The sequence below is a fragment of the Prunus persica genome, chromosome G3 (genome assembly GCF_000346465.2).
Source record: "Prunus persica cultivar Lovell chromosome G3, Prunus_persica_NCBIv2, whole genome shotgun sequence".
NCBI classification, from domain to species: domain Eukaryota; kingdom Viridiplantae; phylum Streptophyta; class Magnoliopsida; order Rosales; family Rosaceae; genus Prunus; species Prunus persica.
The window spans coordinates 27052004-27076166 of NC_034011.1; the positions used below are offsets into that span (position 1 = coordinate 27052004).

Consider the following 24163-nt stretch of genomic DNA (forward strand, 5'->3'; position numbering starts at 1 on the left):
TCTCCCTAGCATTTTCCTTTTATTATTATTTGAGTATCTCTATTCTCTAGTAAATGACCCACTGAAACGCGAATCAGATTAACAAGCGTAAAATTCGGAATCAGATGGAGAGGTTAATCCTTAGACGTACATCTTCATATAGAAAAACCACTGAATCCGTGGGTATTAATTACCTACGGTTGATGTGAAAAGTATGTAGAAAAGTTCATGGTATGAGTATTACACCCAAAACTCTCCTCTCATTTCCTCCCCCACCCCACCATGAATATTACGTAGAGGTCTTGTTCGTCTGGTCTGGTTTCCATCACATGAAACAAGGAAAGAAAGAAGAGAGAGAGAGAGAGCAGAGCCCAATATATAAGCCCAAAAATGCCATTGATTTCAGTTGCATGGAGAGTCAGAACTTTTGCAACAGCTGGAGCTTCATCTCAGACCAGCTTTGTTGTCTTGATCGTCCATCCGTCACTTGTCTCTTGGCCATTCTCCCACTACCACCCCTCCCCCTCCCTCTTCCCCTCCCTCTCCCTTATCTCCTCCCTCCACTAAGTATGCTCCGCTGGCTCCACACTTCTCAACGCTAACCCCAACCTCCACCCTACCCTTAACCACGGTTTATAAACTCAACTCAGCTCAACCAAACCAAGAGCGCCCATGAATACATATTCAACATTTGTCATCCAAACTAGAACAACAGGTCCTCTATTGTAAATTCTAATCACCCAAAACCCTAAATCTGCCTTTTTCTTTTCTTCCAAATCCCACTACTCTACTGATCATTAATAATGTACCCATTTGCATTTGCATTTGCATTTGCACACAAATTAATAATGACAATGCCAAAAATAAAAAGGAGTGAAAGAGAGAGAGAGAGAGAGAGAGAGAGAGAGAGAGAGAGAGAGAGAGAGAGAGAGAGAGAGAGAGAGAGAGAGAGAGCAAAGGAAAGCAATATACATATATACATATGACTGAATGCAGGTTGCACAAATGTCACTGCAAAACCAAGGAGGCAGCAAAAACCCTTACCAAAAATAGCAAAAGAGAAATAGAAGAAAAGGTGCCTCTACCTCCACAACCACCCACTAGATATGCGAGAGAGAGATTAGAATTCTCTTTCCCATAGCTAGCCCCCACCCATTTCGCGATTGCCGAGCGTCCTTCACTTGCTAGTTTTCGATCTGCACAAGCACTGATCAAGAAACCACAGCCACTCTTACTGAATTCCAAGGTGTTTTCTCTCTGTGCTTTGCTTTGCTTAAGTGCCTACCCAAAACCCCATCCAACTTTCTCTCTCTCTCTCTCTAGCTGTTTGCTATTTGCTATTAGCTATTAGCTAATGATGATGGACCAAGCAGCAGCTGGCCTAATTCATCATGAGAAAACCGAGGCCTGTGGGTTGAGGGCAGGTGTTGAGGCTGATCTCGGCCTTGTCACTGCCAAGGGGGACAAGACTTCCTTTCACGGGTCGGATCGGAGCTGCTCCATCCATGACCATGACGACCTTGTCCATGCTGTGACTAGTTTTGGTGTCCACAGGAAGAAAAGAATGACCAGACAGAGGCGATCATCCATCATCAACCTTCATCATCTCACTTTTGCTTCCTCCACCACCACCTCGCACGTGCTGCCCTCCCTCCAACCCCCCTCCTCTCTCCCGCCTGCACGTGTGAGCTTCCTTCCCCCTTCCCCCTTCCCTTTCGTAATTCCTACTACCTGATATCTATCTATTATATATGAATTAATGTTCATTATTTTTCTTCAATTTTTTACCTTTCTTTTAATTTTAATCAATAATATTTGTCTCATGAATTAAATTCTGTTTCACAGTAGCCTTTTCCTTATATTATTTTCGTTCAAAGATTTCCTCTTTTGTTAATTCTATTGTTGTACTTTTCGATCCATGTCAGACACTGTTCAATCAGATATCTCTAGACCCGGGTGTACGTGATGGTTACCTTTTGGGCTTGTACGATCTGCTTGATTTTCTTCTCTTCTTTCATTTATTTACAGGGCCCCGATTTTGATTTGATTGATTAATCAATGTGTCTGTCTCTTGTTATGAAATTTCACGATTCATTTTATATGTTTGTGATTTTTAGCAATCAAAGTAACCCTACCTAGATAGACATTTTTTCTTTTAATTATTCATTTGTTTTGTTGGTTTCATGGAATTTGTCCGATCTATAATATCAAACAATTGACTCTCTGTGATGGCATGATCAGTTTGTGCACCAACTCTGTAAATCCAATAATGGATCCTACATTTGAACCTTAACAAATTAATTTGTACATTTTCTAAATGAATCACCGTCAAACCCGTCCAGTTTATATAGATTTGGGAAATAATTCACAATACAATGTTGTCGTATTCGATACCAACATTTTTTTAGTTAAATGACCGTTGGATTGATGAGTTCACTTTTTTAATAGAAACGTTTAGATTTGTGAATCATCGTTGGAGTTATTCGTATTTAATACAAATCCCAACTCTAGGCGGACTCCATATTTTGGAGTTCCTAACTGTGCTAATCATAATTTGGTTTGGTGGCATGCTGGTCCAATATGCAGGACAATAGAAAAATACTATTTCACTGCCTTGTGAATACTTGCAGCTTGATCACTGTTTCAGTTGTTGCAAATTGACTATGCTGTCTGCCTCAGGACAAGTTTGTTCAATGCATATCTGTTGAGTACAAAATCTAATCGATGACTCTAAACTTAATTAATGTAACGATGATCTCATGCGTGGATCTGGATGCTTCAGGTTATTGATCCAACAAGGTTGAGATTTCTTTTCCAAAAGGAGCTTAAGAATAGTGATGTGAGCTCTCTCAGAAGAATGATACTCCCCAAGGTAAGGTTTGATCTAACTAATCTCTGTAATTACTCAAACATTCTGCTGATAATTAGTTCAAAAGTAAGCATTCGCGTTTGCAAATGGCTAGCTAGCTAATAGCTATACATGCATACATGAAGACTATCATGCTAGCTAAGCCTGTAAAGACTTGTAAAGACAAAGGTGATCAACGTACGGTTTCTTTTTATATGACAACGGCGAAGTTGGTTTCATTAGGAAAACATGATGAATGTTGTATATTAACATTGGACAACTTAATCCCAGAAAGCAGCTGAGGCTCATCTCCCTGCCCTCGAATCAAAGGAAGGAATTCCAATCAGCATGGATGACATAGATGGTCTTCATGTTTGGAGCTTCAAGTACAGGTTTGAATTTCCTCTATTTTCTGGTGAAAGAATTTACAGATTGAATGCGTGAGTAAGATATACCTTCATTTAGATATATGTAATGGCGGATGTATCCATTCTTTGTTATTTTCCAATTAAGCAGGTTTTGGCCTAATAACAACAGCAGAATGTATGTACTTGAAAATACTGGTATCCCTTCTTTTCCTTTATCCAGCATCTGGTTATTCTGAGTGTACAGTGAAGTACTTATTACAAATTTCAGAATATCATTCTTGTAGTGTTGAATTTTTTCAGGGGAATTTGTTAACGCACATGGCTTACAGCTTGGAGATTTTATCATGGTTTACCAAGATAATCAAAACCAGAATTACGTATGGTGACCGAATTAATTATTCAGTTCCAGTTCCTGATATGATTATAAGTGTACATTTTAGCAAGTTTCTGAATACCATTTAAACATGGATTAATTAAATTGTTCACAATCATACATTGGCAGGTCATTCAGGCTAAGAAGGCTTCTGACCAAGATCATGTGTATGGTGACATAAGCACTATGAACAACGGCGTGAACGATCTCTTCCTTGACGAATCTGAGGCGAACAAGTCGAGTTCGTTTTACATGCCCACAATGGCAATGGATGAAGATACAACTGCAGGCATGTCATTTGTTTATGACACCACCACCTTCTCAAATGACTCTCTGCTTGATTTTTTTGGGGGATCGATGACCAACTATTCCAGAAATGGGCCTCTGCATGAAAGTTTTGGTTCTGTTGAAAACTTGTCCCTTGATGACTACTATTAAGTTATAAATTTTGAAGCATTAGTACAAGGCACTACATGCTACATGTAAACCTAAATGACCAAGTGGGTCTCACTCTGTTTTTGGTACCCTTGTATTTTGGCATCCTATGCATTAATAAAGGCGACAGCAAGTGTAGAAACTTGTGACATGTACTTGTCCCAATTAATTATTTGTTTAATTTCCAGGACATAATTATAATATCCTTAAATCTCCTAAGCAGGATAATCAGTTAACTAATCTATATGCTACAAACTAATTAACCATTTGTATAATTGTCTAGTCCCGCATCCTCCAGCTTTCTTTTATTTGCTGGCATATAGCTGCAGTTTCCACCTGGGACACATTTATTTGTCTTCATCTGGCTTAGCCTCAATAGTGTGGACCAGACAAACAAATCTCCATCACTCATAATTTTAAGGTACAGTTTTTTTCACTGTTGTTTGAGGAAGGCAGCAGTTATCAGGCTCTTTTCTATTCACATTCGCAAGGTGCCCGTCTAGCTCAGTTGGTAGAGCGCAAGGCTCTTAACCTTGTGGTCGTGGGTTCGAGCCCCACGGTGGGCGAACATTTTGCGGCGGTGTTTTTGCAATGTTATTTACTTTTACCGGGGTTTTTTTTTTTGGAATGATTGGCAACATTTACCAGTTATGGATGAGATGGCATGAGCTGATTGGTCAGTATTAGTTATTACATAATATCGATGGGAGATAATTACGAATTGGAAAAGAAAACTAGAAATCTACAGAAAATAAAAGGAGGAGGAGAAAGCAGAGCCGATAGAGGGAGTTTGGGAAGTGGGGCGAGCACAGAGAGCTGAAGAAGGAAGAAAGGTGTGCAGTTTTAAGTCGGTTTTGTTGAATGGCGAGCAGGTATTGGGTGGTGTCTCTGCCGGTCCAAAACTCGGCGTCGTCTCTATGGAACCGTCTCCAGGAACAAATCTCCAAGCATTCCTTCGATACTCCCCTCTACAGAGTACTGCTCTTTCTTTTTTCCTTCGTTTAATTTGCAAGATCTGATGCTCTCTCTTAATTCTTTCTGGTTATATTATCATTTCTACAGTTCAATATTCCTAATCTCCGTGTTGGAACCCTGGATTCTCTTCTCTCCCTCAGCGACGATCTCTTGAAGGTATTAATTTGGACTTCTACAACTTGTTTGTTATCTCTTCCAATGTAAATTTCTTTATGTTTTATCTGTTTCTGTAGAAACTACATAGAACGATAATGATTGATCCCTTTATTTTTTAAAATGCAATTTTTTCGCCATTCCATTGCAAATTTTTCTTTGCTTCGATCTGTTAATTTCGGTACTAATTGTGTGCTATTTTGCAATTTGCAGTCAAACAACTTTGTAGAGGGTGTTTCTCACAAGATCAGGCGCCAGATCGAGGAACTGGAGAGGGTTTCAGGCGTGGAGAGCAGCGCACTCACTGTCGATGGTGTACCTGTTGATTCATACCTTACTAGGTATTGAATCACAGTTCAATTCAATGAGATCAAATATGGACTTAGGATGTTTGGCTGCGGATCATGAGTGATCTCTGTGTTTGGGTATTGAATTTTGGGTTTTTGTTATGATGGTAGGTTCGTTTGGGATGAAGCCAAGTACCCTACAATGTCGCCTTTGAAGGAGGTCGTAGACAGCATTCATGGTCAAGTCGCAAAGATTGAGGATGATCTCAAGGTAATCCTTCACCCTTTTTTCTTTTAAGCATCAGTATGTTAGTTTACGATAAAGTTATTGGTTGATAAACTGTTACCACTACTCAATAATACGTAGTCAGTCATTGTAGACATTTCTTTGTTGTGCTTAGCTTAAAGGGCACAAGCTGCTGCTGATTAAGGACACAATTGATTGAAATAACCATGAATGTATTGCTGGGGAGTTGAAATAATATAGTTAATGGTTGTCAGCCTAGTTCCTCCAGTCTCTCCCCATAGAATCACTTCTGAAAGGCTTTCTTTTCTTTAGTTTGTTGCCTTAACAACTGAACTTAATGATTATGAAATGTTTGTACATTTAGGCTGTGAATCTTTCCCAGAAGAATAAATCACTATACATTATGTGGTTCTCATGTTAGGTTCGTGTAGCTGAGTATAACAACGTCCGCAGTCAACTTAATGCTATCAACAGAAAGCAGAGTGGAAGGTATAATTATTCTCTAACTTTAATAATTGCAATTGCACGGGATATTTTGCTCTGATTCTAATTTTACCAATCTCTCTGGCCTTTTCAGCTTAGCAGTCCGTGATCTTTCCAATTTAGTGAAACCAGAGGACATCGTTACCTCAGAACATCTAGTGACCCTCCTTGCAGTTGTTCCCAAGTATTCTCAGAAGGATTGGCTATCAAGCTATGAGACCTTGACTAACTATGTGGTATGATTGTTTCCCACACCATATCTTTCTGCTTCGACTGTTACAGACACAAGGTTTCGCAGTAGGGCGGTGAAAGTTGATCAACTTGTCCATTGTATCTTTCAAAGTTTTGAAATAAAAGCTAGCACATAGTGATTTCTTATTTATTTTAGCCTTCTTGCTTCAGTCTTATTGATCATGATAAGCATTTTTCAGGTCCCTAGGTCCTCTAAGAAGTTATTTGAAGATAATGAATATGCACTTTACACTGTAACACTGTTCAATCGGGTTGCAGATAATTTTAGAACAAGTGCTCGTGAAAAGGGGTTCCAAGTGAGTATTTCTGTACATTCTGTTTTGCTTTTTCCATGAAAGTGCAAAACTAATTCTTCTTTACCATTTATGCAATATGAAATTACCATTCCTGAGAAATGTGTCTGGATTAGAGATGCATAAATTGCCGCAAATATGCTAATTCCTTTCTTTTACTGGGTAAGGAGAAATCTTATAACTGACTTGTGTTTCTTTATCATGTCATTCAGATTCGTGATTTCGAATACAGTTCTGAAGCACAAGAAAGTCGAAAGCAGGAGTTGGAAAAATTGGTGCAAGACCAAGAAAATTTAAGAAGCTCCCTTTTGCAGTGGTGCTATGCCAGTTACGGAGAGGTAATTTTTTAGTTTAATTTGTTTATCATATTTATAAAGTGAGGAAGATTATGATTTAAATCTGGTAAAACAGTTTTAGGGGGATTTATGAACTAATGGGAAGAAAAAAAATGTTCAAGGTCACCTGCCACTGGTCATGCAATAAAAATATAGCGACATTGTGGCAGCATAGGTGATGTTGTGAGTTATCAGGTGGTACTAAAATTGGGTGTCTATCTAGTAATCCTAAGTTAAAGATGCCTGTTATGGCCTGATCTAAGTAGCTTCTATACATGATGCCTGCATTTATTTTCTCTGTGGCTCAGTTACAATTTCCCCATAATTGTTCTTAGGGCTAGTTTGGCATTGCTGTGCTTTTAAAAAAAACTGCTTCTGCTGTGCTGCGAGAATAAACAGCTGTGAAATAATGTAGTGAAGTGTTTGGTAATCTTTATTTGTAAAAGTGCTGTGAGTATAAAAAGCAGTGTCATGACGTTTGGTAAACTTTTTTCTAGAAGTGCTGTGACTGTATAATGACCAAAAAGGGTATGATATTGAAAATGATATTTATGTTGTTTTACAATACATTTACAATTTTTTTTTTTATAATCTTAATAGTAATATACAATTATTAAAATATAAAACTTGAGAAGGAAAAAGGCCCCTTTTCTCCTTTTCCTTTTTCTCTCAATTTTTTTCCTCCTTTTTTCTTTTCTCTCGACCCTTTTTCTCCATTCTTCTCTCTTGACAAGGAATTAAATAAAGAACTAAAACAGTAAATAAAAATAAATAAATAAAACAGCCCTTTTTTGGGAAAAGTGATATTCATTCAACAAACCAACATCCCCAAGCACATCAACAACCCAGAAAGAAACCAAAAACTAAGCCAAACCAGAAAGAAACAAGAAACCAGAACCACCTATTTCCCTTTCAACTCACAACACAACCCAATTCGACAAACCCCACTTCATTTTCCTCTTCCTCTTGTTTTTTTTCTCAGAATTCTTCCTCTTCCTCTTGCTCCCGTATCCCACGATTTCAAATAAATCAAGAAAGGGGGTCAGCCACATGAATAATAATAATAATAAAGGGTGTGGGTGTTTAGGGTGGCTGCGGTAAGAACCCACAAGAAAATTGGTTCATGGAACCAAGAAAGAGAGAGAATTGAAAGAAAAAGTGAGAGAAGAGATGGAGTGGAAAGATGGGAAACTGGAGCTTTTGGAAAAGACCGTGTGAAGAAGATGAAGGGTAAAGTATGCCAATCTCTAAAATTTATAAGGGTATGCTGGGTATTTGAAAAGTTCATTAATTTGAACCGGCTGCTTGTAAAAAAAAAAAAAAACTTTGAGAAGCAGCCTCCAACCTGCTTAGAAAAACTGCTGTGCGGGATCCGAGATTTTTAAATAAGCGGATGTTGTTTTGGTTTACCAAATGCTTTGAGGCTTAACATTTCTGAAATAAGCAGCTTCTTTTGGCCGCACCGCAATGTCAAACAGAGCCTTAGTCGAATTATTATTCTATTTATCATCATACATTGTGTTATTGCTCTATCATGCTTTCTCGTATTCTCTTATGACAGATTTTGGAAATTTCTTACTAAATGTACAAGTTTTTCGCATGCAGGTTTTCAGCTCCTGGATGCATTTTTGTGCTGTACGTGTCTTTGCAGAGAGTATTCTGAGATATGGTTTACCACCATCTTTCTTGGTAAGAAAGCTCTCATTTTTTGTCCAAAATAATAGTGTTCTCATTTTCTGTCACTGGTTTACGACCAAGCACTTTTGACTAACCAGTGGATATTGAAATGATATTTCAGGCATGTGTCTTAGCTCCGACTACAAAAAGTGAGAAGAAAGTACGTTCAATCCTTGAAGGGTTGTGCGATAGTGGTAACAGGCAAGTCCATAAGCTTTACTTATGTTTGTGGCATAGTAAGGGGGAGCCTCAACTCTTTGATGACAATAGTAGTAAAACTGAATTAACCAATTGTAGATGAAGATGACTTTAGGGCGCTTGTTGACTATCCTAAGAGACCTTTTTATGTGATGTGCTGTGCGCATTAAGCTTATTTCTCTGACGTTGCATCCTTGTGTTACAATGCAGTACCTTCTGGAAAACTGACGATGAAGTTGGGGGAGGGATGGCTGGTCTAGCAGGCGATGCAGATGCACATCCATATGTTTCATTCACAATCAATCTTGTTTGAATGGGCGCAAGATTGTCCAGTCAGTTTCGCAATCTGAATCTGAGTATTCCTTTAGACAACAATAACAGGGGAGCGGGGTATTTGTATATTGGCATTGATAGCTATATTCTTTGTTTTTTTACTTATTATTGCTGCTTTGAGATTTTCCTTGAGCGTTTATCGGGAGGTGAACTTTACTGGGATGCTCTTTCATCTCAAAACTTTCTAGTAGTCTTTTGTTTTGGTACTGAAGTGTTGTAGTTTTTTTTTTCTTTCGGTTTTACTTACCCATGATATCTGTAGAGCAAGAAACCGACGTTCTTGATGTACCTTTTTTTATTTATAATTATTTGAAAGATATGATGCAATAAATTTTTTGGGTTCTCCTCATCGTCGAATAATTTGGAGACACCACGTTTAGCTCAACCGTGAAGTCGGGATGTTATTTTATTTTATTGCTCACAGAGCAAAACAACGAGCGTATATTTCTGGCTAATACAGAGTTACACTCAAATATGTTAAATTTATATTTTTGTTGGGAAGAGTTAATTTACTGAACCTTTCATTTAATCGAAGTAATGGAAGCAACTCAAAGAACAGTATTATTATACTCCGAAAAGAACATTTTATATGTCTATGTAACTAATCATCACACGGAAGTTCTGATTACGTTTGGGCCAACAGTAAAACATAAAAATTTAAACTTAAATTTCAGAAGATGGTCTCAGGGAAAAGAAAGAAAACCCAAAAACCTTGTTGCAATGCTATGATAGAAAACTATATATTTACAACTAAATAATAATAAAAAGATTGCAGGATGAAATCGAAATATATAGAATGCAAGACTGAAAGAACAAACTCGGAATAAGCCTGAAATGAAGAGTATCAAAATGAATTAATAATCGTATACAGGCATAATTCCCATGCCTACCGATGGCCGAAGAACATATCCCATCTAACATTATTTTTTGTTGCCTATTCTTGACAGGGGGAAGACACCTCCTCACTCCTAACATCAAACTTTAAATTCATCTCTGATCTAACTACAAATACGTCTTTTAAAGAGGATGAGAACAAAACCATCCCCCGAAAATCAGATGAGTCAAAAACGGAAAAACTGGGATACAGGTTCCGCATGCAAAAGAAATGAAAATCCCCACTTGCTTAGAAGCCATTTTAAGTAACTTCCGCAATCCTATGCTTATTTAATTCCTATGACAAACTTTCCAGTTTCAAAAAGCAACAAAGTTGATGAGGTTGATCACCCTGCGGATTACACCTTAGCAAGCTCTGTGGCAGCAGCAACAGGAGGAGGGGCACCACCAGTTGTTGGCCTAAAAATACATACACCAATTCCATAAGATTTACCTAACAGTTCCTTAAATCAACTAGTGACAAAGCAAACAGGTGCAGGAAGGAATGACTTACAGCCCAACAAAAACTTTGAATGCATCATAGATTCCCCACTGAGCTCCAGTAAGAGTTCCAATCATGACGATACGAAGAGGAAGCCCACGGGTAAAGAGACCGACCAACCCAATCTTCTTCACAGCCTGAACAAGGAGAAACCAAAACAGTCAAAACAAAACAATGAAGATGTACTACAACAAACATTATCCAGAAACCATTGCAGCACTCACATCACCAACTGTTGCCCCTTTGGCATTGTTGAGAAAAGACACAAGATTGTCAGCAGGATGAGAAACAATAGCACAGAAAACACCAGCCACGTATCCTCCAGCAAAACTCACACCAAGCTGCAAAGATTTGGAGCACTGGTCCTTAGGTCTAGGGATGGCATATTTATAGAGCATCTCCACAATGGTCTCGAAGGATGCAAACTTCATCATTGTGTCTGCAAGAAAAAACAAGTAGATCAGTAATCAAGTAATAGCAATTCTGTGCTCAAGTAAAGCATAGTATAGCTTCAAGATCATAAAACTGCAAGGATACAAATTCAGCACCTATTAGGCTAGTTTCACAAAGAGCTTAAATGGGAAGTTCTAACAGAAAATGTAGCATATAATAGGCCTAGGATGAGATAAACACCACATCAAGACCCACAAGCAGCTTTGAGCAAGAAAGTTATTTTCTAATAAATGATAACAGAAGACTACACGAACTCAACTTTGGGCTCAACTCCAAATAAAAAAAGTAAACGTGGATCATAAGATTAGATCTTAATTAACATGAGGTAAAGCTATCTCCTTTTTTTTGGGGCCAGAAAATTCAAGGCATCTACCTAATGCTTGAAAAAACCACGAATGCAACAATTAGATCTCCTGGCCCCCATAGATTACTCTCCAAACAATACTTGAAGGAAAGCATGGAAGTGGAAAAGATAAAGAACAAAATTCAAACTTCAGAGCAGTAAGCATGACCATAGAAATAGGAGATTCTCAAAACTACAGTTTTCAAGTTTGTGGTGACCAATTGCATCATTAAAATTACCACTTTCATTTTTAAAAAGGGTTCCCTGTATGGTGCATACAGTACCATGGAATACTCCTTTCAAATCATACAGAAATATGTTAAAGCTGTATTTCACACAAGTAGAAAATAAAGATGATCGTGTGTTCCCATATTTCTAACTTACACGGAATTTGACGACCCCATAGAGGAACAATACCCTTGTACAACCTGCAATGGAAAATTATTCACATGTTAATCTTAACAACAGCAGCTTGTTTGAAACATAAAGGAACAACTCATGCATCCGTGTGTGTTGCAGAGCATAAATATTGAAACGATGATGCAGTAAAACATACCCAAGAGCACCTTCAGACTTGACAAACTTAGGAAGTCCATCTGACAAACCTCTAGCAAATCCAGGTTGAGTTTGTACCCGGACCTTGACTGCTTCAAAGGGGCAAAGTGCAACATCTGCAATGACCTCAGCAGATGCAGAACCAGCAAGGTAGATTAAGGTTTTGTACTTGGCAGAAAACTCTGGTCCAGCAAGGTCAGAGTAGTACTTCTTGAAAAACTCATAGAATCCAAACTTGCAGGCACCCTGGGCACTGTAACCGAGGAGCGTAGGCACCCATCCCCTGAAGAAGCCCTTGGCGCCCTGCTCCTTGAGTAGAACTCCAAAACCAGATGATATGCCTTTGTACTTTGCTGGGTCAATCTAGAAACACAACAATTAATATCCACAGCGTCAATTAAATTATCTACATCCGCCACTAAGTGTAGTGAGAAATATGTTAGTTATAGATGTCTTTGATATGATAAACTAAATAAGGATTGAAGTTAACAGAACAAACATCTTACATTCAGAACATTACAAAGCGAAATAACTAAATCAAACGATCAATATAGAGTGGCAGGTTGAAAGCAATCAATACAGAATGAGAATGAAATTAATCAATCGAATACATAGAAAATAGAAGGAAAAAAACAACCAATGGTTAGCGGGGAAAATCATGAGTGGAGAAATATTAATGAAATAAAAATCTCTAAAACTGTACAAAATTGAAAACTAGATCCAGTTCAGATCATGATGCAGTGGAATTAAGGACCGAGATATTCAAAATTAATAGCAAATACGTGAGGGCAAGAACCTGTGAACCATGGAAAACAAATCGCAGACCTAAGCAGACAAAGAACTTAGACAGAATATATGGATGAAAACATAGACAAATGAAATGTTACGAACAAATACGAAGATAAAAGACCACAGATCTAATCAGGTAGAATGAGTTGTTGTATGATAAGGATATCAAATCGAAATAAAATCAGAGATAGAAACTTTTCAAGGGATCTGAAGAAAAGAGGACCTGCATATTGCATTTGACGAGGTCAAGAGGAGTGACGGCCATGTGAGTGAGACCACAGCTGAGGATCCCTCCAAAAGTACAGGCAGCGTAGAAGGAAGGCGAGTACAGCTCGATCTTCTTGGAGGGCTCGCTCGGCGACGGAATGACCAGGCCCTTCCCGGCCGACGCTCCTTCGATGTTCACATTGGAGGTGAAGCCGCTAGGCCTGGTGTGGAGCATCTTCTCCAGCGCTAGAGTTTTGGTGGACGATGAGGAGCTGTAGAGGAAGCTAGGGATCAGAGACTCACGCGAGTGTTTTTCTGAGAGAGCCATGAGAGAAACAGGAAGTGGTCTGATTTGTCTGAGATTTGGGATTTAAGAAGGAAGAAGAGGAAGGACCTCGAGATTTAGAAGCAAGGGAGAGAGAGAGTGAGGGAAAGGAAATGAAATGAAAGAGAGAGGTTCTCTCCCAAACTCTCGCTGCCAGATGCTTTGTTAGAAATGGGGCTCTCCTCCGCCTTTTGATTCCGGTTTTTGCTATGGTCCAGTGCTCAACCCTCGCATCAATTCTACGAGATGACCCCGTCGATTTCCTTTAATTACGATTCTGCCACCCTAGTGCTGCTGCTGACCATTCGCTGGTCTCTCATTCTCACTGAGCACATTGGGCCCGTCGGCCCATCATAGTAGAGCTTTGGAACATGTTGACTTTGAAATCCCACCCTTGTTTTGTTTCCCAACTATAAATTTGCAGTTCTGAACCCAAAAAAAAAAAAAAAGGGTTGATTTTTCCATTCATCTTTTATCGATTTACACTCCCTTTGTTAGAAATTGTATGTTCTCATTTCTCGTTTGTCCACTTAAACTTTTTTTTTTGTTATAGTAAAAACTATTAAAAACATAACAGAGAGTGTAGGTAGACAAAAGAGGAGTGGGAAAATCACCACCCCAAAAAAATTATAAATTTGCAAACATGAGTTATGCCAATTGATATGGTTAGCATGTTCGCTTCATTTTGAGCTAAATTTTCCTCGTAATTAGAATTTAGAATAGTTTTGTATATCAAATTGTCGAAAAAGAAAGAAAGATGCATTCACCTAGAATTTTCGCTTGTGTATATACAAAGAATTTTAGTTATTATATATAGGTAAGTTGTTTGAACATAGCAATATATAAATGATATTTGTGTGTATGAGAAAGGAGTTGTAAATGGTAGGAAGGTGGCTTTTGTTATGTCGTCCTAGTGTGAACAACGGTTATAGAAACAGACTCCACAATACCAAGTACCAACCCATGGGGAGCTGGAATCGTATATTCGTAGGCATATCTCGGGGAAATCAATACAGAATATGGTCTTTCAATTTGGCAATTTCCAAACTTCAGTTTCGTTGTAGACGACTACTCAAATTTCCTTTTCCATAAAGAGAAATTTTCTTTCTTACTTTCCTTTCTAGTTACACCTCCACGTATACATATGGAAATTACAAAGTCAACAAAAGCCAGCATAAATAAACCATGTGAAGATGCGAATATGAAGATCAAATCATAATTTAATTTAGAAAAACCTCATTTATTTGCTTCCCACTTCTAGCATTCATTAGCAGCACCAGAAATAACACAAGAGCTGTAGAATGTCTGAAGATTCAGAATTAGAGGATTTGGTTCCTATCCTCATACTGTTTCTCTGAATCATGTGGTCGAAGGTGAAACTGCAAAATGAGAGAGCTCTTCAAGAACTAGAACCTTCATTGCCTTAATAAGCCATCTTCTCAAGCATGATCATTATCTCCTTGGTAGAATAGTGGTTTGCGGTTTCAGGACAAGAATCCTAGTTTACATATATAATTTACTGTCTTCTGTTCATTGAAAAACATTTGTATCACAAGTGGCATCCAGTCTCACCAAAACTGAAGCAAAATATATGAAGCCAATTCCTAATAAGCCCAACTTCTTTCAATCAATGCCTATGATAGCTGCAGTTCTGCATTGCTATGATTCTTAACACCTTATCAATGCCTAAGGTCGTTTATCAAGCCAATATTGCTTATCAATCCAAACTTTTAACAGAGCCATCACCAATAATCTCCACAAGAACACAACCCGTCCCTAAAGTGATGAAATCGCTTTGAATCTCTGACCACAATTTCCCGATTAACGACCTTGGAAAGCAACTTAATAACAGTGTGACAATCAGCACAAACTCGAAGATTCTTGATTATCTGAATTGTTGTACCAGGTACAGAATTCATGATTCCAAAGGCAACAGCCAGCTTCTCACTATGAACTCTAAGAACCATTTCCTTCTCTTCCTCATCAACATCGTGTAGAACTGAAGTCACATTGGGTGCATAACCAACTTCTAGCAGCTTGATAGTTAGTTTTTCCAGATACTCATAAATCCTCTCATGTTGAGGATGCTCTCTATCTCCAACTAAAAATAAATGAACCTTACCTTTCAGTTCGACCAAACTGAATCCAGGAGGTTTAACCAACCCGCGATTCTTCATAAGTACTCTCATCCTCTCGACATCTTCCCATCTTCCAGCATCAGCATATATATTTGAAAGCAAGATGTAGTACCCGCAATTATTTGGGTCCAACTTGAACAGTTTTCTAGCAGAAATCTCTGCAAACATCACATTTTTGTGTATCCTACAAGCCCCAAGAAAGGAACCCCATACTACACAGTCTGGTCTCACCCTCATTCCCTTTATTAAATCATAAGCCTTGTTAAGATCACCCGAACGCCCAAGAAGATCAACCATGCACCCATAGTGCTCAATCCCAGGTTCTACACCAAATTTGTGGTTCATGGTATTAAACCAATACCAGCCTTCTTTTAATAGACCTGCATGACTGCAAGCATTTAGAAGCGACACAAATGTTATATAATTTGGTTTGATGCCATCCCTTATCATGTTGTAGAAGAGTTCCAAAGCTTCTTTGGCACGGCCATGCATTCCATAACCTGCAACCATGGCAGTCCATGTCTTGACATTCTTCTCCTTTATGAACTCAAATGCCTTCCTTGCCATGTCAACTTTTCCACATTTGCAATACATGTCGATAATAGAGGTAGACACTATCACATTCTCTTCCAAGCCCATTTTTAGAACCTATACAAAAAAGACCGAAGATGGCAGAGTCACTAAACTTTTTCTTTTCAATTGTAACACACAGAATGATTAGTTGAGAGCTTACAGTAATACCCTATGTACAGAATGTAAAATTATGGGCGTGACAGTAATTCAAATACCTGATCATGTATAGACTTCCCAACCAGCAGAGGCCCAGAATGTGCACAAGCTATTAAGAGAGCTGACAACGTCACCGCATTGTAGTGGAAGTCACCATCCTCTACCATGCCATTGAAGACTTGCAATGCCTCAGAAGATAATCCACTTTGTGCATAGGTTGCGATCATGGAGTTCCAAGAAACCAAGTCCTTTTGAGACATCCCATCAAACACCTTCCTAGACAGACTGGGATCGCCACATTTGGCGTATGCATCCATCAAAGTATTCCCAACACATAAATCCTCATCAAAACCCTTCTTCACCACCAACCCATGAACACATTGTGTAAGTCCCTTTTTGGATACACGAGAACAGGCCGACAAAACAGAAACCACAACAACAGGGTCTAAAGAAACATCCTCATTGTCAATTTCCTCAATCAACAAGTCCTTGAAGAGAGACAAGGCTTGGTGGGGATGGTCGTTTTGGACACAGCCGGTGATCATGGAGGTCCAAGAAACCACATTTCTGTGAGGAATTAGATCGAACAGTGTCCATGCATCGGATAATAGGCCGCACCTGGAGTACATATCAATGAGAGCAGAGGAGACAAAAAGGTCGGACTCAAATCCGAAGACCAAAGCCTGCTGGTGAGCTTGCTTGCCGGAGTGAAGATCGAGCAAAGCTGAGCATGATTTGATGGCGCAAGGGAAGGAGGAGCGGGTTGGTCTGAGAGAGAGTTTTCGCATGGAAGAAAATGCTCGGAGTGCTTCGACAGAATCACCGCTCCGAGCCAAGTCGGCAATGACTGAGTTCCAGGAAGAGACATCGTTTTTGTCCACGTATTTGCTGAACCAGGTAGTGAGGTTGGGGTTGACTACTGAAACTGAATACGGCCGTCTGTTGATGAGACAAAAACTCGATTTTGAAATCTTCATTCATTCATTCATATGCATTCATTTTTGTTGGTGCTTTTGATTCCCGCTAGGCAAGCAAACAAGTTGAATGTGGGATGTTGTTTGCCAAGCAAATCTCTATCCTTTCATTCTCTTGGCTTAAGTTGGTAAGTTTCAAAAGCGTATTATATGACTATATCTACATGTGAAGAAGAGTGCGTAAACTCATATTTCATTTGATATTCTAAATTTTGTCTTGAATCGACTTATCAAGAAATTCAAGTTTCATAAGCCACGTATTAATAAATAAGTAAATTTAGGTTTTACCCATAAAAAAACTTTCACTTTTGGAAAAAGCCAAAGCTTTTTCAAAAAAGACAGAAAAACCTCTCAACTTTCAAACCAAAGACATGCAAATGTAAAGGATTCCTTAGGAAATCAAAAAATAAATAAGGATAATTTTGTCCATTTTGACTTCTTTTAAATTTTTTCTCTCTCCTTTGGGCTTTTCCAAAGTCTCCCTATTAAATAATTAATAACCTCAGATGAGGCTGCTGAACTGAACTGGAGAAAGTAGTTTGTGGATAACTTAGAAAAGAAACCAAAATCATCGCAAGTCAACGCACAGCAGGTGCAAATTATTATTACAAGCCCTTGATCTGCTTCTGAAATCCTATCCTATCGTAGCTAATAAGAAACAGCTCTGGCATTAATTGTACAAGTCGATGGAGTACGTAGTAGTTAAGCAAGATTTAGAAACAAAGTAGAAAGGGCTGCAGCATATATTACAACAAGAGCACACCCACGGTTGAAGTCGGCGGATGAATTAACCTTCCCCACAAACTCACCTGAACTGGGCACTGCCACTGCCACTGGTCCAAATGCCTCAGAAGTAGGAGAAGTAGGGAAAAAGGAGGACATGTTGTTGTTGGGTGCTTTTCCATATGGTAAAACGGCTGGAGAAGCTGAAATGGTTGGCGTTGGCACACAATGCCTAAAACTAGCAAAGAGGATGGCTATGCCTAAAACTGCACACAATTTCTTCATAGGAGGAGCCATGGCTAATATTCTCCGAGAGATTTTAGCTCAACTGGACTGAACTGGACTGGGGCTTCAAGCCTTCAATTCAATATTATATAGTATTAGCAAGATAAGAGAGACTGGGAATTTGGGTGTCTCCGTCTCTCTATCTGTCTGTGTGACCGACTGTTTGCTGGTGCAGTGAAGTCACGAGATGGACAGTGGCAGTTTTAATTGCTGCTCTCTTACTCTTACCCTCCTCCTTTATTCTTATTTATTGGAACCTTTTTGTTTCTCGTCATTCATCTGTCTGTCTGTCTGTCAGTCTGTCGGTATGGTTATGGTAATATATTAAAAACTAGCACAGATTCTATGCTGTCTTAACATTTGTTCAGCAGGTAATTAGAGACCTCATGCTATACATGTGTTTGTGCTTCAAAAGACGAGTACTGTATTTGTATTTGTATTTGTATTTGTATTATGAATCAAATAAGATAGTGAATTAAGGAAGAAGCTAGCATAGCCAGGCTTCTTCTTCTCACTCGGCTCTTAAATTTTTGGCAATGTGATCCGATCCGCATCTTTCGGCTGCCTTCCGTAATCGCATCATCCCATGTGGGTTGTGACCCACCTGTCTTGTCTCATACTACTTTGTGAGTTTTTGCCGTTGGCTAAGACTCATAAATAAATTAATAAGAGAAGAAAATTACAACACGAATCCCGATTCCCAAGTACAACCCAGTCCCACGCTGGAGACAAGACTAGCAATCGAGATAGAACCACTGTGCCATGGCTTCTGTTTTTTTTTCTTCTCTAACACTGGTTTTACAATTTTTGGCATAAACGCCAAAGAATCTTCCATAAGAAAAAAAACACAAAGAAAGGAATTCAAGAGCTATTCAACAAGTACCGTATGGAAGCTTATGATCTGAATATGATGATGCATTACATAACATGCATGAAACCAGCATAGTGTTAGTGGTCAGTGGTGAATCATGAGATTGTTCCAACTGAGAATGAATGAATAATACGTATTTATAGCATGGCTGCATGCATCAACTCATCAAAGTTTCTGAATTGTGAAAGAGCTTAATTTCTTCCACATACAGGAAATACATGATTTTCACACCATCTCCTGCTAAAGCTACAAATAAAAAGAATCACCCAATACAAGGATCCAACTCCAACCACAATGCTTTCTTCTTTGGAGTTGTAAATGTTGAAATAAATTTAGCAAATGTTACAACAAATGGCGGGGGGGTGGGGGGTGGGTATATTGCAAATTTATGCAAAATCGTGTTTCCTGACATTCTGATGATGCCGGGTTTCCCATGAGTCGATATAATGTAAGGATCGATTCAATACTCCAAAACTCTAACATAACTACATAAGCCTGAGGTGTGCAGTATCATTCAACCTTTTTATCTGCCAACCTGTTCTCCATGAATGCTGCAAAACTGTCACCGAAGAATCCTCTATGCAAATCTTATGTGACATTAATGGGCTACATCCAAGGATGCCTGTGAGGAGACACTTGATTGGCACTGCATGACTGAAGATGCCAATACAAGACACAGAAGAGGAGCTCCTGCCACTTAAATCATGTGGGGAACTTTGGTGATTGACTTCCCGAGGGGAAATCTCATCCTCAACCTCCTGATCTCCGGTTGTAGTCACCACTTGTAGCCGGCTCTTACCAGATTTTTTCCTTAAGAGCCCCTGCCGCTGCCTGTGAAGCAGATCCCATTGAGGTGGTGGGAGAGAAGACCCTTCTCGGTCATGAATTGAGTTGGTTAAAACATGAGAATTATGGTGTGAAAATCCTTGGCTCTCATTCTGATTGTGTGACGAGAAAGAGAAGTACGCTCTTAACTTTTCAGTAAGCCCCAGAACTGTCCCGTTTAAAAATTGAACCATTTGAAATTCCACTTGTCTAAGTGACTCTCCTGATGGTGCAGAGAAATCAGGCTGAACCCTGTCAATGAAGCTCAAAAGTTCAGCTGTGTATATTTCTGACCGGGGGCACCCCTCCCAATCCCCCTGACTCATCTCTGCAAGTGCATCCGACGCTTGTATCTGTTCCACTGGAAAGTTCATTTCCTGCATGATTTTAACTACTTAGATATATGCAAACAGATCTTAGATACCAAAGTTCTACCATAAACAAATCACATAACAGATATCTTGCATTATCTTTTGGCTGCTCATATGAGGAAACAATATTACAAAGACTCTTTGTGTCAAGATCGTCAGTTAAAAGGGGGATCCAATGATCTGACTCTTGACGAAGAAGAAGAAGATCCAAAAGGCCGGCGATCTAACAGTAACAATTGATGAAAGAGAAGGAGAAAGTGAAGTTAACCAAACACTACCAAATCCGACACGAATATCTGATCCTGAGAATTCTTTTGGTCAAAACAGTCAAGGACAACATTGATTCTGCCAAAATGACTCTGATTCAAATTATTTATCCATCTCCTGCTCTTCCTTGTTGCATCTGAGAAACATAGTTCTGAATACATTACTTGGACTCATGAAGCCATGTACCAGGCCATTTCTTAGAAGGAAGGAGCCATAACTGTGAAAGATTCCACACTAGTCATGCGACCAAGCCTATGAGGACAGCAACAGTAGTGATGCATATTAGCATTTATAGCTTCGTTACACTCATGAAGCAAAAATTTAGCTCGAAGAAGCTTTTGATCCCGACTATGAGTAGTCTTTATATTTACCATTTAGAACTATCTATGGCAATATCTCCCAAATTATAGGCTAGCATTATTCCCTTGCAGCTTTCAACCATGTTACTATTCTGCTTCTCATCTTGGAATAGTGACATAGCTTGGTTGAATGGGGATTGAATTAAATTTTGGGATGGCAAGGGTGCACTTATGTAGGCCAGGGATTTTCATCAAACACAATCAGCAGCATACTAGTAAAAAATAGGCTGCTTGATCATTTTAAGACAGTTCATCTAGGTTGTTTTATATAGCATTACAGATAGGCTTCAAAACAGATCATCTTCAGCGCATGATCTTCATCTAGGTTGTTTTATTACATATCATTTTATCACGGTTAATAATCCCTATAGGGCTCTCCCTTTCTTCCACATGAAAACCATCACTAAGAAAGAGACAGAGAAGAATTGAAGAGAGTACAACTCAATTTGGGAAAAGAAAATAGAGCCTTCAAAAATCCTCGTGGCGTGCATGTAAGGTATGCTCAATTCTATAAAGTCTTGAAATGGTAAATTCAGAATACACATACTAGTATTTTGAAATACATATTCTGGAGGAGATTGAATTGTCCAACCAAAAGAATATATTGATGGACTGGTAATCACTAGTAATAACCAGGAGTGATTTAGCGACTAATGAATACAACCAGAGAGAATAAGAGTCACAAGGAAAACGCATCTTGAGGCAGCCAGCTAAATGGAAACACTTGATCCAAGTAACAGAATCAGAACATTGTGCATATTTCGGATGCATGATCAAAATTCTAAACTAGTAAGCAAGAGAAATATACTCATCAGTCTCCAACGCATAATCAGAATCCTAAACTGCTAAGCTGCTCAAGGCTCAAGGAAGACTGATTGAAACAAGTTGAATTGAAAAATACAAAAGTACCTGACAGACGGAAACCGCCATTGAGCGCGCACGATCCAAAGGGGAGGTGTAAACGGCATTGAAGCTGACCCTCTGGGAATTCAAGAACACCGCCAAGGCCCTGGCTTGCCGCTTCCCATTGGGGGTCAAAGCCGCCTGAGGGCAGCGGCCGCCCACCAAATCGGGCCGCAAATTCAACTCGCACTCGCCGTGACTAATCAAAAAGACCTCCGTCATGAAGCGGTCGTCCTCCATGGCATTGGAACTCAAGGAGAAGCTTCGGGAGAAGCCCTGAGGCGGCGGCAGAAGAGGCGGAGGAGGAGCGAGGACGTTGTAAGGGTCCCAGACCTTGATGGAGGGCCCGAGGCGCGGGGTGCCCAATGAGGAGAGCTGAGGCGAGAGCGGCGATGCGGATGCGTGGCAAAGCATCTCGGGTTCTTGTTCTAGAACCTTCTTGATCAAATCCTTGTCCAGTTCACTTCTAATGGGCTCACCAATATCGTTCTCTTCTCCTTCCTCTTCTTCTTCTTCTTCTTCTTCTTCTTCTTGGTCTTCTTCGCTTTCTTCGACCACTTGTACGGACTGGGTGGCACCCATTAATTTATGTAGTAGGATGAGATTAGAGAGGAGAGGTAGCAGTAGAGATCCCGTGTAGTGACGAGGACAATGGCAGAATCCTGCTTAAAACATAGGAAACTAAATCTACAAAGAGAGAGAGATGAGAGAGAGGGAGATAAAGGTAAGATCTTTTTCCGTTTTATGTTATTTTAATTTTGTGACGAAGAAAAGGTGAGATCTGGACGCAGTAATTTGTGAAAATAAAGCTGGTGATGTATTGTATTGTATAAATAAATAAAAGAAAATGAATGAGATGGTTTGGCTGGAGGTAGCTGGCTGGGTGTGGGTGAGAGACCGTGAGAGTGAAAGAGAGATCCAATCCAATGGAAGACCAAGAGAGAGAGATTGGTGTAGCCTGTAGTTTGTACATCTGCTTGCTTCTTGTGTCGTTTGAGTTTGACTTGTGATATATCCTTCCCTCCTTCCCTCCTTCCCTCCTTCCCTCCCTCTATATCTTCGATACTTCCATGTCCATATATCGATTGATTTGAAAGTCCGCCACCACCTATCCCCCTCCTCCTCCTCCTCCTCCTCCTCCTCCTAAATCAACAAACTGCTTCTCCTTCTTTCTTTAGTCTCCCTTCCTTCCTTTCCTTCGCAGTTGTTCGTACTAGTAAATCAAACATTTCAGGCAAATAAAATTATCCCTAAAATTGAAAAGAAAAAAAAAGAAAGAAAGTTAAGCTACTATTGACTATCAATCAATCACAGTAAAACTGTTCAAGTATGATCGAAAACCTTTGACCAACAAAACAGACACGTATGATATGATCACCCTAAGCAACGACGTCGTACTCCTCCTTTGGAACGCCCGGGTCCCTGGCTGGCAAGTAACAATACAACAATCTGTCTCTCTCATTATAATCTCATCTCATTGGTTAATAAGTTTCCGTAAATAATTTGGAAAGAAAAGAAAAAAAAAGAAAAAATGAAGAGTGCTCAGGCCCAGTCCACTGTAGGCCCGTCTATTGCTATCTTTCTTTGGGATTCGAAAGGGAAGGAAGGCACTAACCAACAAACAACAGTCCAATCCAATCCAAGGGACTTGATGAATGATGATGGTGGGCGCGAGTCTGGTTTTTGTTGGACTTGGACTATTAAATAAACACCAAAACATCGCGCCAGTGTTGAACTAGTTGATTGATTGTAAGTTATAAGGGATACCCTTTTGTTAACGGGAAATGTTTAATGAGGACAGTGGGGCTAAGAAAAGAAGAAGATGATTAGGGCAGGGCCAGAAAAGAATAATTAATTTGTTGATTAACAGACAATAAATATGTAATCCCGCACTTTTGAGCCTGTAGGTTCATTGAGTTGTCTCATGTTTGTCTCCATAATCTCAATAACATGACAATCTTAGGCTTAATTATTATTATTAACCCAAGTATAAATATATCTAACAATTACACCAATACTTGCAATAACATGACAATCCTATCCTATTCCTAGCATAGGTAGTCTTTTCTAAAAGTATGTAGCTAGCATTCCTTTTTATTAATTGGGTTTTGAAGGATAATGAGATTCAATTCAAAATTAAAAATGGTCGGTCCAAAAGAATAACTTGCGTGCGAATCCATATCTTCATCATATTATCTGCACTATATTTTACAACGAGCGACCTCTGGTTCTAGCTACTTTCTTTGATACGGCTGGCTTATTTATCCCCTCTTTCTTCTTCTTCTTTTTTTATTATTTTTTTAATTTTGGGTGAGTCTAAGTCTACCAAATAAAATATATATTATTAATAGAATGAGGTGAGGATAACTTTTTATTTTGGACGATTAGGAGGAGACTTCTTTCTTTTAAGAATTTAAATAAAAAATTGTATATGT

The 24163-nt window shown here is 39.2% G+C and overlaps 5 protein-coding genes and 1 non-coding gene across 6 annotated transcripts; 3 read left to right on the top strand and 3 right to left on the bottom strand.

Moving 5' to 3' along the window:
* On the top strand, positions 1284 to 4165 carry LOC18781988 (B3 domain-containing transcription factor FUS3). Its single transcript, XM_020560684.1, has 6 exons — positions 1284 to 1663; positions 2762 to 2851; positions 3119 to 3219; positions 3344 to 3390; positions 3496 to 3572; positions 3698 to 4165. Exons 1-6 carry the CDS (start codon positions 1334 to 1336, stop codon positions 4004 to 4006), a joined length of 954 nt encoding a protein of 317 aa, XP_020416273.1. The 5' UTR covers positions 1284 to 1333; the 3' UTR covers positions 4007 to 4165.
* Positions 4497 to 4569, top strand: TRNAK-CUU. The gene has a single exon. It is a non-coding gene; the product is annotated as a tRNA-Lys (tRNA).
* LOC18783505 (V-type proton ATPase subunit C) lies at positions 4720 to 9585 on the top strand. The gene is made up of 11 exons (XM_007215489.2): positions 4720 to 4978; positions 5066 to 5134; positions 5345 to 5472; positions 5590 to 5689; positions 6087 to 6154; positions 6243 to 6384; positions 6580 to 6696; positions 6906 to 7031; positions 8634 to 8717; positions 8827 to 8906; positions 9114 to 9585. The coding sequence occupies exons 1-11, from the start codon at positions 4865 to 4867 to the stop codon at positions 9214 to 9216; spliced, it is 1131 nt and encodes a 376-aa protein (XP_007215551.1). The 5' UTR covers positions 4720 to 4864; the 3' UTR covers positions 9217 to 9585.
* On the bottom strand, positions 10042 to 13679 carry LOC18782237 (mitochondrial phosphate carrier protein 3, mitochondrial). Its single transcript, XM_007215495.2, has 6 exons — positions 12975 to 13679; positions 11964 to 12325; positions 11792 to 11835; positions 10836 to 11050; positions 10624 to 10748; positions 10042 to 10529 (listed from the first exon to the last, which is right to left on the bottom strand). Exons 1-6 carry the CDS (start codon positions 13284 to 13286, stop codon positions 10469 to 10471), a joined length of 1119 nt encoding a protein of 372 aa, XP_007215557.1. The 5' UTR covers positions 13287 to 13679; the 3' UTR covers positions 10042 to 10468.
* On the bottom strand, positions 14252 to 17341 carry LOC18782243 (pentatricopeptide repeat-containing protein At3g26782, mitochondrial). Its single transcript, XM_020558710.1, has 2 exons — positions 16210 to 17341; positions 14252 to 16069 (listed from the first exon to the last, which is right to left on the bottom strand). Exons 1-2 carry the CDS (start codon positions 17125 to 17127, stop codon positions 15026 to 15028), a joined length of 1962 nt encoding a protein of 653 aa, XP_020414299.1. The 5' UTR covers positions 17128 to 17341; the 3' UTR covers positions 14252 to 15025.
* LOC18781891 lies at positions 19117 to 23290 on the bottom strand. Its single transcript, XM_007215355.2, has 3 exons — positions 23070 to 23290; positions 21735 to 22978; positions 19117 to 20205 (listed from the first exon to the last, which is right to left on the bottom strand). The coding sequence occupies exons 2-3, from the start codon at positions 22308 to 22310 to the stop codon at positions 19489 to 19491; spliced, it is 1293 nt and encodes a 430-aa protein (XP_007215417.1). The 5' UTR covers positions 22311 to 22978; positions 23070 to 23290; the 3' UTR covers positions 19117 to 19488.